At 41.1% G+C, this 14239-nt stretch overlaps 2 protein-coding genes across 5 annotated transcripts; both read right to left on the bottom strand.

Annotated features, from left to right (window-relative positions):
• Positions 1 to 206: 206 nt before the first annotated feature.
• Positions 207 to 13179, bottom strand: LOC104438210 (uncharacterized protein DDB_G0271670). Of its 4 annotated transcripts, none has more exons than XM_039310065.1 (3): positions 13146 to 13179; positions 1214 to 1591; positions 207 to 711 (listed from the first exon to the last, which is right to left on the bottom strand). In XM_039310065.1, the coding sequence occupies exons 2-3, from the start codon at positions 1579 to 1581 to the stop codon at positions 396 to 398; spliced, it is 684 nt and encodes a 227-aa protein (XP_039165999.1). In that variant the 5' UTR covers positions 1582 to 1591; positions 13146 to 13179; the 3' UTR covers positions 207 to 395. The 4 variants fall into 4 exon arrangements, with proteins under 4 accessions (XP_039165999.1, XP_039165997.1, XP_039165998.1 ...); XM_039310063.1 differs by lacking the exon at positions 13146 to 13179 and adding an exon at positions 3370 to 3391 and having other exon boundaries at positions 1214 to 1603; XM_039310064.1 differs by lacking the exon at positions 13146 to 13179 and adding an exon at positions 3374 to 3386 and having other exon boundaries at positions 1214 to 1603.
• On the bottom strand, positions 8113 to 13139 carry LOC104438209 (mitogen-activated protein kinase kinase 6). The gene is made up of 8 exons (XM_010051303.3): positions 12998 to 13139; positions 12488 to 12572; positions 11586 to 11720; positions 10165 to 10389; positions 9890 to 10072; positions 9512 to 9735; positions 8740 to 8785; positions 8113 to 8655 (listed from the first exon to the last, which is right to left on the bottom strand). Exons 1-8 carry the CDS (start codon positions 13078 to 13080, stop codon positions 8560 to 8562), a joined length of 1077 nt encoding a protein of 358 aa, XP_010049605.1. The 5' UTR covers positions 13081 to 13139; the 3' UTR covers positions 8113 to 8559.
• Positions 13180 to 14239: the final 1060 nt, after the last annotated feature.

The raw sequence follows: 14239 nt of genomic DNA, 5'->3' as shown, positions 1-14239 counted from the left end.
CCTGTTATGCCGATCGAGGCAAGGCTATTTTCCGACGGAATAAGCAAACGTCTTCAATTTTACTTTACACATGACTTGTTTAATGCCTCATCTCATCGTACAAGTGTTGTTGAATACAAATTAGATGTTTCTTTTCGACAGTCGATTTTGGAACATTTTATCCTTCTGTAGATGCATCGATAGACTAGGGCTAACAATTGAAGAAAGAAAAAACCGCATCAGGTACTCCTCCAAAATTACCGGCTCCTTGATCATTTACCCTAAACTCTTCCCAAGTCATACAAAGCAAAAATGCCAAAAAAGCCAAAAAAATAAAAAATAAAAAACAGAAAACAAATTAACCATGGAATGGAAGATGTATCGAAGACTAAGTGCTTATGCATATCGAGCAAAACTCAAAAGGTCTTGAGTATCGGAACGGGCGGTCTATTGCCGAGTGAAGTAAACCTCTTCCCTAGATGTGAAGCAGCAGAAGAAGAAGAAGAAGACGACGATGAGAAGGCAGATCTTGATGACGAACCCTTCTTCGATATGATCGCCTTGGGACTGAACGACTTGCCGGAACTGTCCAGGCCTCCTCCATAGCTCTTGCACAGCTTCAATCTCTTTATGCAGGGTCTCTCCTTCTTCACCAGATCCTGCAGGCTCTCGCAGCTCGCCAACGACGTGAACGACTGCGACTTCCCGTCATAATACCTCGAGAGCCCTCTCCTGCACCACCACGAAATCAACGAATTCAATCAGCGTCACTTCATGAGTGTGTACACTACAGTTTTTGTAGCTGTTGTTTATAGGGTTTTATTAGGAAGTTCAGCTCCACATTCGCCATGATCCCAGTTCGACTAATTTAGTGGCTTGAGATAAACCCTTTCTTTCTTTTGTCGAGTTTCTCTTGCAATCCGAATGCTTCAAGAACTACCGTACTACGATATTTCCTTGTTCTTTTCTCGATGAATCAAAACTAAGAGCGACCATTTTCGGGTTCGCTCTCGTGCTCGTGCCTTGATTCGTGCCGGCCCTATGATGTCATGAAACACAAGAAATTCTCTAGATGACCAGCTTATTAACACGAGCGTGAGATCTAGTTTGAGTTAGGTAGGATGACATTCTATTCTCACACATCTGATTGAATCGAATCGAATCTTAGCTATGATAGCAGAACTAAGTACTACGGATCGAGTTCAAATGCGGGACAAGAAATGATCAAACTTACTTTATAGGAAGCTGAGCCATGAGGTCCGATAACTCGTACAGAGGTCCGTGCTGGCCCGCAAGAGACGACGACGACGAGGAAGACGAAGGAAACGAATAGAGGGTCGACTTGGAAACCGAAGGCGAAGAAGAAGAAGCATCCTCCAGGAGATCGGACGAAGATGACAGCGACGACGACGACGACGAGGATTCTTGAGAGTCTCTCGACCCTTGATCTTCCATAGACGTCTCTCTCGATTCCGAATCGCCGCAGACATTATCACCACCACCAACTTCCGTGATCCTCCACCCCTCGTTCCTCGGACGACCGTCGAGAAACTCCAAACCCAGATCGCCAAAGCTCTGGTCTTCTCCACCCATTGATGTCATGTCTGAGAGAGAGAGAGAGAGATTGTGTTGTGGTCTTATCTCTGAAGACTTTCTGTGCAGAGGATGGATGAAGTGATGATCTGCAGGGTCGCTCTTAAGGAAGCATCTGGGCGCAGCATATAAATACACACGTACTCTAAACAACGGCAGCAAAAGGATAAGATAACGTGATGTGCGTGAATGCGCAACGGAGAGAGAAAATAGTAGTCTATCTCCACATACCAAAACGGCAGCCAGGTGGCACGTGGACAGGATAGGAAATGGACCCATTTGTCTAATTCAATCCATTAATTATGTGATTATCTAATTCATTAATTATGTAATTATCTAATCTTTCTTCCTTCTTCCTTTGGTCAGAATATAATTATCTAATCTATTGCTTGCTTACCTATTTATTTTCCTTGGTACGTTATGGGGCTTTATCCTCAGGCAGTTGTCGTCATCGTCGGGCTTCTTCCCCCCGATTCTCATTCCTATTCTCGTTCTCCAACAAATGGTCCGAATTCATTATTGGAAGAAAGCCCTTTTTTCCCCATCTGGGAATGAGGATAAGGCATGATTATCTCTCTCTTTTTTTCATTTTTCAATATTTTTTAAATATTCTTTCGAAGACATCCATACGGATATCCGAGTCACCAGTATAAAACGCATCTATCCCTTTCTCCATTGATGGGTAACTGATCAAAAAGAGGAGCCCCCTTACCATTTTGGCCTTCTTTTGCCTCATAAAGCAATAACAAAAGCGCGTCCGAATTTTGACCTCTCGCCTTTCGAATTTTATACATCCCCAATTTCCTTTTCTAGAATCCATTGAAAATAAAATGGGTTTAGGTCACGAGTTTGGTCATCTTATTTAGGCGGATAATTAGTCATAATCCCATCGTCAGTCACCGATGATTATCCGTTTAATTGACAAGCACTGATCATGGGTTCATCTATTGTTAGAAACACGACTATTCTCGTTCATCTCTATATAATAATACTATGTAGAATGTGATTGACTTGCCGGCCAAAGTCAAAATTATGTGGAGTTGCCTTCTAGGTTTGCGTTCCTTGCGGGGAGTCTAAGATTTGTTTTTTCATTTTATTTTCTAGAGCTAGACCATTTCAAAATTGATGGGGCTCAAATGTTATCTCCCGTTAGGGCTCTAAGTCCAACCAAGAAGTCCCTATCTTGAACTCTTCTTACCCCACGGTGATTGGACTAGTAAGTAGCCTAGGGCTAATTTTCAATGTGAGGACTTGGAGTCCGATGGTCATATGTTTGAATCCCCACGTCGCTCCTCGGCCTTAATAAGTATTGATTCATTCACAGACATAGATTTGAATCTCATAACAGCATAAGATAACCCCGACTCTACTCTCGCTAGTATCATAACAGATTCTATGAAACAAGCAATAGAACATGGCTTGAAGAGCAGTCCATCGACGCCAATTACCCATTTTCACCCTATTATTCATGAAAAGAAAAAAAGAACTTGGACACTTATCTCTGTTTTGCACTGTTTTTCTTGACATGAAATCGTTAACAAACTTTCAATAGAACCCGGCTGCTCATCGCCATTCCATGGTCAAACATCGAGGCTATTGAAATAAACTAATCCACAAATGGAAAACACAGGTACCGACAAGCCTCCCAAAAAAAAATTCCCCCTGTCCCTCTTTCTAACTTAGCCAAAACACCAATCCCAACTCGCCAAAACCCCGAATCCCCAAAGACCAAAACAGCGTCGTCTTTCATCGCCTTGCCAGATAACGCTCATCATTTTAAAGTGACCGAATCGAATCGAGAGAGAGAGAGAGAGAGAGATAGAGACCAGTCCAGTCCACATAACCCACGAATTAAAAATGAGAGTTTCATTACTATAATGTATATGCAAAGATATCTACTAATAAATGCAATTCTCTTTTTGGGTTTTCAAGGCGTGGGGAGCTGGGGGAGGAGAGCTGGCAGCAGGAGAGGATAAGAAGGTTGACCTGGGGAGGAGTCATCATGGTGATTTTGAGGGGGGAGGACAGAGAGGATCTGCCCTTTTCCTTCACAGGTTACCACACGTTTTTGTCTTGTCTTTTTGGACTGCCCTTCGCCCCACGCCCCCACCCTTTTCGATTCTCATCATCTTATCCACGCACTTTTTTCTCCCTCCTTGCCGCCTTACCTAATTCATTTCCATTAACGCCCATAGATTGTAGATTGGACCCCCCACAAAAAGTACCTTATCTGTTTTTGATGCCTACCCTTCATCTACTGGTCTCTCTCTTTTTTTTTTCTTTTTTTTTGCCCTTTTTTGCAAACCTCACCTTTCTTCTTCTTATCCTTCCTTTTGAAGAGCTCAGAGCAAGCGAGGACAGCGGGCCAGAAGGGGAACCCTACTCCGGTCGGTCCCAAAGTAAAATGTGACGTCGGCTCGAGCCCAAGACGGTTTTTTAAAATAGAGTCTCAAAGCCATAAATCATGGAAACTTGCTCAATGCCCCACAAACATATGGTTTTTAAACGCATGCATTTCAAAATAAAATAGGGGAAATAATCAAAAAACTCTTACACCTATTTTATGACGGTTAATTTAGTCATAAATTTTTTAATTTATTTAATTTAATCTTAAACATATTATACAAGTGTCAATTAAACTATAAACTTTTTAATTCATTGGACAAGGGGGTTGCCGCCCCTCTCTAGATTTGGTCAAGGCCACAACACCCAAATCTGAAGAGGGGCCCGCGAGGGCATCCTAACTCTCGCCTGTGTGTTGGGGACCTGTACCAACCACCGTCGAGGCTGCGAACCAGCAAAGAGAAATAAGAAAAAAAAAACAAAGACAAGAAAATCAAAAAGTTCGAAAAGTTCGAAGAAAATGCAAAATTGTCCATATTAACATCAATCGTGCCACATAGGACAATCGATCTATATTAGTAATTCCTAGCCTAAAATTGGTCGGAAAAACTACATTGATAAATCGTCAAGATTTAAAGCTAAATTGGTCATATAAAAAAATTTAGAACTTAATTGATATACGTACAATAGGTTTATGATTTTTAATTTTTTTTTTTTTTGGGTAGTTATCCCAAAGACAATGTGGAGCATTTAAGGGCAACAAAGTCCATAATTCCAACATTATAATTAGTCGCGTTCGGGTCTTAGGGGTGCCCACCAGCTATTTGCCATTGTCCCCCTCGAATCCACCAGGATTAATTTGGAAGAAAGGTTGTTCCACCCACCTTTTTTGTCATGCAAATTTATTGACCTCGTCTTGTCCACCCGACTAAAAATTTGCGATGTTTCATAGTCGCACGCGATTCACGCACGCCTCCGCCAATTAGTCCGGGCGGGGACCAAAGGGTGGGACCTTTTTCCCTTCTAGAATCCCCTGAATCATTCAAATTCTACATGGTCAGACTCTAACGATTGACTTGGTTGGATGAAATTAAAAAAAAGAAGAAGTTTAGACCGGGTATATAACTATGACTAAAGAGGCAATGCCCGTGCTCGCCTGCGAATATAATCGGAATCTTTGATTTGCAAAATGTGATCACGCCCCCCCAATTTTTTTGTCGAAAGTACAATTGATATTGATTTACTTAACCAAGTTTCGTGCATACACGTCGAGAACATCGGCACATAAAAGATCAAAGAGAACAGGCAGGGGGTTTGCTACCCAATTACTAGGGAGGCTATTCATTCTTGGGCTTTTGCAAGCCAATCTGCTGTTTTGTTTATGTCCTTGCTGCAATGGGCCAGAGTGAGGCCCGGAAACCCCTTCAGTTTGGTCTTGATCACGCCACCTTGACTACTTCACTATCTTCGAATTCAATTGTGGATGCAAGGATACGGTTATGAATTTAGGATGGACACTAAAGTTCGAAAGCATTATATATAATATGGATTGAGAATGAGAAATAATGATCGAATTAGTTAACGTGTCCGCTAAGCATCATGTTGCAAGAACTAGTCTCACCTAGTTATTTGAATATAATTAGTGAATTATACTAAATGATTGGATTATCATCTCCTAAAGGTCCGCTTATCTTTAGGAAACGAAACTAGTAGCCTAGTTCCGACGATAATACTTGTTTTTGACAAATGCTACAGTGACAACGACAACAAAGTAATATGTTAAAGGACCGATCAGGCCAATGCACGATCCACGTCGCCGTTTCTTGCAAACCAAGTGAAGCCCTTTGTTCCACCGGGCAGTTCGGCTTCGACCTGCTCTTTGTCGACAGGGTCCAGCTCGTGCAACTTCTACTCGAGGTTCCCAAAGGACTTAAATAAAAAGAGATTTTTCAAAATATAAATTGCATTTGGTAAATTGTAATCTAAAATTCTATTGTGAAATACTTTGAGTAAAATAGTATTTGAATAAATTTACATTTATAAATGACTTTTGTGATTAAAAGAAAAAAGACAAAAATAATTGCTCCGCGAAGGGCAGATAGTTGCCAGCGATCGAAATTTGTCGCCGATGACGTCTTAGGTTGCAAGACCTCAAGCGGCCATTGGAGACCACCGGCAAGGGTTGCCTGGGGTTGGACCACCCTTGGCGAGGGTAGCGTGACTCAGGTGAAGGCCGCTTGAGGTCGCATGACCTCGGTGAGGGCCGCCTAGTTGCACACCAAGGTAGTGCGACCCTCGCAACCCCTCAAGGTGGTTGTGCAACCCAAATCTAGATCACTGCGACCTTCACGAGTCGTGGCCAGTGGCCCCTTGCGGTAGTTACCGCAACTCAAATCTAGGTAGTAACGACTTGTAGGAGGTTGGGCAACCTAGATTGCGCACCGCCACAACCAACTTGTGGAGGTTGCAGCGACCCAGATCAAGCCCCTCGCAATGGTCGTGACTCAGATCTGGGTTGCTGTGACTCACGGGGGGTTCCGTAACCTAGATCGTGCGGCACTGCGACTCGCGGAGGTCACCTAACCCTTCGGCAACAGTCGCCCGTGTTGTTGCAACCTCCGACATCTCACTAGTCGCCACCGACCCCTTGTAGCCAGGTACAACCATGTCAATCGACCTCAACAGAGAAGATAAATAGTGTCATATAACAAGGGCAAAAATGGTAAAATAGAAAGTTGATGAGGATAGTTTTGAGAAAAGAAAATATAACCCTAGTCTTGGGCATACCGAGAAAGCTTAAGGTAGCCTATAGCCTATTTTGGGCTTTCAATCTTCTAAATGCCCACTTTTCTCCAATAGGGTTTACAAAATATTTGCCAAACACTCAATATTCGGCTCAAGGCCTTTTGGGTGTCCAAAGCCCACGCCCAAATGCATCCTTAGTACAACTAAAGTTTTGGCTAACAGATATTATCAAGAAACGCATCTTCGAGGACGATACAAGCCGCGCCGGCATCCTTAGAACGTCTTGCGTCTGCCTCGTGCGAACATGGACCCGAGACATCCGAATTTCGCGAGTGTCTCGTCTTCATTGACTCGAAACGCAAGGTGTGCAGAGAGAGATGAGGATGGTCTCGAGACGCGAATTGGCTCGGGAAATTTTGGATACAGAGTTGAGGAGGTTGAAATTATTGTGAAGTTGAACTTTATAATTATCTCACCACAAAGGAGGGCAAGAGCCCTAAAGACAGTAAGGGTGTCGTACTAAATGTCTTGGTCCGAACCAATTTGATTTAAAGGTCTCTCGAGTTCACAGACCTTATGCATGCTGTTCATGTTGAGTTTGCGGGTGTTAAAAGCCCAAAAAATGAATTGCATATAAAAGGAAAGGACAACTTGAATGATGTGGAAAAATATGTCAAAAGTCCAACACTAAGTTAACATACGAAAAGAGACGCATGTATATAAAGAGAATATTATAGTAGGTTTGATAACGTTTTTGTTATAGAAAATCATTTTTTTTCAAAAACACTTTTTTTCTATTTTTATTCACAAGAACAGTTTTCAAGTATTTGAACGGATTTGGCAAGATCTCATATATTTTTATAACTTAAAATTTCTTTTAATTTATTAATAATTTTACTATAATTTTTTTCCCTTCTCCTTCCTCCAGCCAATCACTAGCCAGCAACCAACCAGACAAAGGCTGATGAGGTCGTTGGCCTCATGGAGCCTCGCCACCACCAACGAGGTCACCTCAAGCCTCACAAGATGTGGGCAAGGCGTGGTCACACCTCACCCAACCTCAACAAGGTTCTAGGGGGGCCCCGCCAATGGTGACTTCGCTAGGCCTCGTCTAAGCGGTCACTGACCAACAACCAACTAGGGGAAGAAGAGAGGAAGAGAAAGAAAAAAGAAAAGAAAAAGCTTGATTCTTGTTTCTTGAGTTGTTTCAGGAACAAGAGACAACTTTTTTTTATTTCGTTTCTATTCCAAATCTGTTTCCAGAAACAAAATAAATTACCAAATGTGTTTCTGCTCTATTTCTATTCTCGGAAACAAAAGAACAAAAATACATGTCCGTTACCACCTCAACCACGTAAACAAGCAAGGATACATTCAAAACCCTTCTACCATGCAAGACGACACATGAGGGGCTGAAAATTCAATGTCTGAATGTTCAACCGCAAAACAAGAAGAGAAACCACATGTATGTAAAATAACATAAACCTTGAAGACAAACAACGTGGGAATTGTTCAAGGGCAGCATCAGAAAAGGCTTGATGCATCTGCCTTTCTTCTCGCATACATGAGCAGAAAATGTTTAAGAAGATGGATTATAAAGGCTAAGCATGGATTATAGATGCCTGTCTTCTTGTTTTCTTGTTTTTTCAGGAGTCAGCTCTTTAAGGTTATGGAGCCAAAACAAGTACATCTCGGGTAAGCTCACTTAAGCTGGTAGGATTAAGTAGAAGGCAGAATTTTCTCAGTACAGAACCTTGGCATGCTGCTCTTTCTATAAGTAAGAGACTTCTATCATCATTTGCTCAATTGCTCAAGCGAAGTCACTCTATGCGAATCCTCAACCACGCGCAGGAAGGATACATATGAGTAAGAGGATTTTACCCCATAAGCACCCACAGCTTAGCATCTCGGAAAACTTACGGGAGGTTCCAAGCTACCTACGAGAATCCCAAGATCGATATCTTTGTCTTCAAACTTTTTTATGAAAGCATGACTCTGAAAGACGAAAGAATTCATTGTCAAAAAACCATCAGGGAGACTGTTAGATCTGAAACAGAGTTTGCATCACATATCACTTACCAAAAGGTCCAAAGACGAAGATCTTTGTTGAGGGTCCTTTTGTATGCTGAGATTCACAGAGGAAAGTGCACGTCAAAAAACAATACTGATTCTACAAAGAGAAGATGAGGAAAAAGTTGAGGGAAGTTTTGTGATTTGTCTTTTGCTGGCTCGTGCCCAGCACCAACAAGCATTATGGGTCACCTTCTAGTTGATAGATCTAATTTATACCAAAAAACAAAAGGATAGCGTGATCTCTTTGAGTTGAACCTAACTTGTTTCTTTAGGGTAAAGGCTTATCATTTTGCCACACCACTTCAAAGAGGATCATGCAATTGTCTCAGAAGAGCACCAAATGCTTTCCCCCGTTCAACTAGTTTCAAGAGACATCTCTCCTACTCTCAAATTGATATATTCGATCCCACATAAGCTACTGTGTGACTGATGCAATAACAGAGAATGTGTTACAGCTGGGAATTGATCACAGAAGTGACTTGTGATGGATAAAAAAAAAAAAAACCATTGTCTAGGGTCCTAGGCCCATAAAGATCACAATTTAGGTGGGATCAAACACCAGGTTTGAGGGGTGGAGATAGCTTGCTGTCAATCCAGTAGGAGACAAAGAATGTGCCAGATAGATTTAATATTGTGGAGGACTTGTGCCGATATCCAAACCCTGGAAGCATGAAACTGCCAAAGAGGTAAAGGCACGAGCTCGGCTTCACGTGAGGGCAAAAATGAGGATACATGGCAATTACAGCAAACAAGTAACGAGACAGTGCTTTGTCCTTACCAGGAAGATACAAATGAGCAGAACTCTGGGGAAAACTGATCTGCTGGAGCAGAAGGTGGTGGACTTTCGACGATCGCCTCCAAAAGCTCATAAAAGCTTGGCCAGCTTTGCTGATCTTCAGATTGCATGTAAGGAAAGCGTCCTATAGCACATTCAAGTACTACCATGCCCAAACTCCAGATATCACTGCTATAGTCATATGTGCTCCCGCTAATCCTCTCAGGCTAGAAGTAATAATGAGAGTTAGTTGAACTTTCATAAACCTGTTCCATGCAAAAATGTTTGTTCGATGTGCCAACACAACTGGAAGTTATGACTCAGGACTGGAATGAGTTTCAGTTTCATGAAGGTAGTTCAAAAGCAGTGGTACCCACATACCGACATATAATTGTAAGTTCCAACAAATGTATCTCGTTGACCCATTGAGCTCGCTAGCATAGCACTGACACCAAAATCTGTAATCTTGACTTCACCTCTGTGGTTCACAAGCAGATTGGATGGTTTTATATCCCTGTGTATTACATGTCTCTCATTGTGCAAATAAACAAGACCTTGTAAGACCTGAACACAAAAATCAGCCTTTAGTGTCAAAAAGCTTCGTTGGAACTCTTCATGTTTTATGAGAGATTTTTATCCACATGAGAACTCAATACCTGCTTACAGACCACTGCTAAATATGGTTCTAGAATAGTCTTAACTTGTCTGATCACATCAGCCAGGGATCCACGGTCCATGTACTCTAACACCAAGGAGAAAGCTCCATTGTGGTAGAACGAGTGGTAGCAAATCACGACATGTGGACATTGAGAAGCTTGATTTATCTTTAGCTCTTGTACAATCTGTTTACGGATCTCTTCTTGTATATTCATCTGGATGACCTACAAGTCCGAAATACACCTCCGATCAAGCAAAGACCAGAAACTTCCCAAAAGACTCAGAAGTAATAGAACAACCTTCTACTTCTATGCAGTAGCAGTCAATGAAAAATTGTCAGCAGAAATGCCATTGGTATATTCAGCGTGAAACTCTACCCAACACACAGAGAAACTATGGAAGCAAATGCATTCTGAAATTTTGAGTTTGAAGATAATAGACTAACATCTAAGCTGCATGTGTACGGATAGTTCATTCAGTAATGCCACTGCTCTTCGAGCTTGTCAATAATAATCACTTTCTGTTTGAGAACCCGAACTTAGTCTAACCATGAACAGTTTAACCTCTGAGGTTTTAGTGCTGTGTGACATAGTTACGAGATTAATATTCAAACCATGAGCCTCTTAGGTTTAAATGTAAATTGAACTCAATCTAAAAGTTCCTCAAAGTCCTATCAACATGTTCCTTATTATAGACATGTACATAATATTAAGCAAAATATGTTGCAAAATAAGATATTTTGGGCGAAAGCAGTTGTCTCATTGCTAGTGAGAAATGCCCTAATAACTCCAAATAGACAATCCTGACATCTGCTTTGAAAGTATTGCTATCAGATATCTTTTCTAACAAAATTGTGCTGGTAATAAATATGAATGCGCACACAAATAGCATGTAAATGCATTAGAAGATCATGATGCTAGATAGCAAACTTTCGCTTAAATTGTAGTACAACTACTAATTTTGATTTAGATTATAGACTAATAATCAAGTTATTATTTCGGCAAGATATGATAAATCATGATAATTAGGAACATTCATTTGTATTATACATATATTAATGCACAATCAATAAATCTGCATACAATTCTGTGTTCTACAAATTTCTGTTCCTTTGAGAGATAGATGTTGCCTGAGCCTCAATCTAAACTATATCCTAGTCAAGTCAAAAGGTGATATATGGATTTTGATTGCCGCTCCTGTTGGTCGTTGACACTGGAATATATTTTCCTTTGTTCCTGCCCCTTTGTCATATCAGAAATTTGCTTGATGGAAAAGCAATACTTAAGTAAAATTACTTGCATAAGGGATATCTTGCAGATTGCATGGACAAGATAGATTATAGACCAAATGCAACATAGAAAAATATCAAATAGGAAAACCTGCTGAGCAACAGAGAAGCCTTTCATGTTATTATAATTACCTTTAGAGCAAATAGTTTTCCAACCCATTTATGGCGAACAAGTTGTACCACACCACCACTTCCCTTTCCTATGACTTTGATAGTCTCAAGGTCTTCCAATGAGAAGTCAAGATCAAGTTCCTTACCATTGGAAAGCTGTCCACATGGGAAAAGAACAGCAAATCTCATGAGCTCAAACTGGAACAAATTAAGAAAGAAGTGCTATGAAATCAAACATCCAGTTATGTCGACCATATTGATTGCCAACAGCAACAGCGACAAAGGAGAAGAAAATGTGAAAATCAAGTCCAACGCCATAGGAAGTTCAAGTGGACAAGGAACTGACTTTCTAATTGGCAAAGGTTCTAATAAGAAACACAGATCATCAACAATCGCAGATTCTCACTTAAAAACATTTATGTTGATGTTTTCTACCGGCATTCATGAAGTTTACACCACCCAATAGAGCTCAAATGCTACATCCAAAAGTCAAGTAATCTGGAAAGTTACTAGATGCAGAGAACAGTGGTACGAAGGAAACTATATTTGGTGAAGTAAGGAGAGAACAGGATAACAGTGGGAACAGGTAAACCCGATGGTCAATGTAACAGTACTCGAGTCAAGTCCTCAACATCTTAGAATACAGATTTCTGGCCAGCAAGCCATTCATGGAGGAGTCACATGCTGCTTCTATTTTGCTTTGGGAATCTTAGACCAAAGGTCATAGATCTAACAGGGTATCACACGCATTATATGTAGCAATTCACCACACATTTAAGCAGAATTAGACAACTACGCTGGTTCGGTCAAATTGGCTTCTGCAAAAAACTTCACACAATCCATCCGAGTGACAAATACCTATCCTCCGCAGGAGGACAGAGATAACCTCTCTTACGGCGAAGTGAACCTAAAATCAGACTTACACAAGACTCCTTTTCTTCAGACTTGAGCCGCAGACCTTTGTGGTTCAATAGCAAATCCCCATCATGGAACGTGCCACTCGCAGTCCTGCATCCAATTGCGCCCGTTTATATTCACCACGAGTCGAACAAACTCCATAAGACTAATCAGTAAACTTCAGCTGCTAACTATGGACATAGAGTTCCACATCGACTACAACAGCTCAAGCTGTCGAATCACGATGCCGCCTCAATCTCAACTCAACACCAAGTGAACAGCACCAAAGGTAACTCCATCTGCCGCAACGCCTCAATCGCATGCCCTTATTGGTTCATCTGGCATTTCCACAAGCGACAGACACAGTACCAAATCCTATGGGGCTTCTACTACGCGGCAATCGGAACATGCATCGCCGGAGAAACCGAAAAATCCAGGTCGATTTCGGAGGCAATCGGAGCCGGCGGCGACGGAGCTCATATCCGAGGCCTAAAAAAACGGACAAAAAAAACCCAACCCGCGCGCCGGGAGCTTACAAGAAGGAGGCGATCGGGGCGTCGGGAGCGGGGACCGCGAGCTTGAGGGGCTTCAGCGGCTTCGTGCTCCTCATCGCCTTCATGCCTCTAGGGTTCCGCGCTGGAGGAGAAGCTTCAATGGCGGACGGAGAGTTAGAGAGAGAAAGAGTAGAGAGAGAGAGAGAGAGAGAAAGAGAGAGAGTGTAGAGAGAGAATTGTTTTAGACTGTGTCTGTCTGTTTCGAGGGAGATGGTGACGAGAAGAAGTCCGTTGGAGGAACCAAAAATTCAAACCGGAGTGGCCGCGCAGAATATAATAAAGACGGTGGAGAACATTTTTTGTCTTATTATTTTTCGAAACGAGAAATATATAATTATTTTCACTTTATTTTTAAAAAAGGGATTTTCTTCTTCTTTTCAATATTTTAACCTCATTCTAGTCGCCCGAAAATGTCTACCGGCAAATATTTGACTAACCAACATGATCATACCTTTATTTGAGACCGATTTCAGAAAATGGTCTCACTTCCTACATTTGAAATTTATCCTATAAATTTGGAGGATAAATTGATTCCCAACTTGCTCCAACGACCCGGTTTATTGTGTGCGAAATTTAACTTACTTGATAATTTCTTGTTGGAAAATTTTTATAATTCAAAAAAAGGAAACGTCATGTATGAGAAATCAGGCTTAATTCACATGTATTGGCCAAGAAATATAAAGGAAAATTCGAGTAATATTTTGGGTCATAGCGGAATTGGTTAACCAGCGTTTTTATTTTATTTTGCTTTTTTGGCTTTGAAAATTTTGAGACATAAATATAAATAGCTCTTTTCAAATAGACTAGGGAAAATATCTCAAATAAATATCCAAAGTGAGCCTATTTTCTCAAATAAGAATCCGAAGTAGCCATTGTCTCAAATATGAACTCGAAGTGACTAATAAGTCTCAAATAAGGACCTGAAATTGCTGGCCGACCAAAATGTTCACCGGCCAGCAAGAGTGTGACATTTCTGGTGGCTGGAATATGAGCAATTTGGTCAAAAAAAAATATAAATACAAATTAACAAACCCTAAAAATCACCTCCCAAAACTCTTCACATTCTTTTGATTTAAAAAGAAAAACTCTTTTATGTTCTCATGTTTTTCTTCTTTTGCTCTTCATCTTCTCCATTCTTTGTCCTCTCTTGCTTGGAACACGGAAATTTTCTATTAATGGAACACGAATTGAAACACAACAAGAAACTCCTACCTTTGTTTCTTC

The sequence above is a fragment of the Eucalyptus grandis genome, chromosome 3, assembly GCF_016545825.1.
Source record: "Eucalyptus grandis isolate ANBG69807.140 chromosome 3, ASM1654582v1, whole genome shotgun sequence".
Classification (NCBI taxonomy): Eukaryota; Viridiplantae; Streptophyta; class Magnoliopsida; order Myrtales; family Myrtaceae; genus Eucalyptus; species Eucalyptus grandis.
This window is presented reverse-complemented; position numbering and strand designations above follow the sequence as displayed.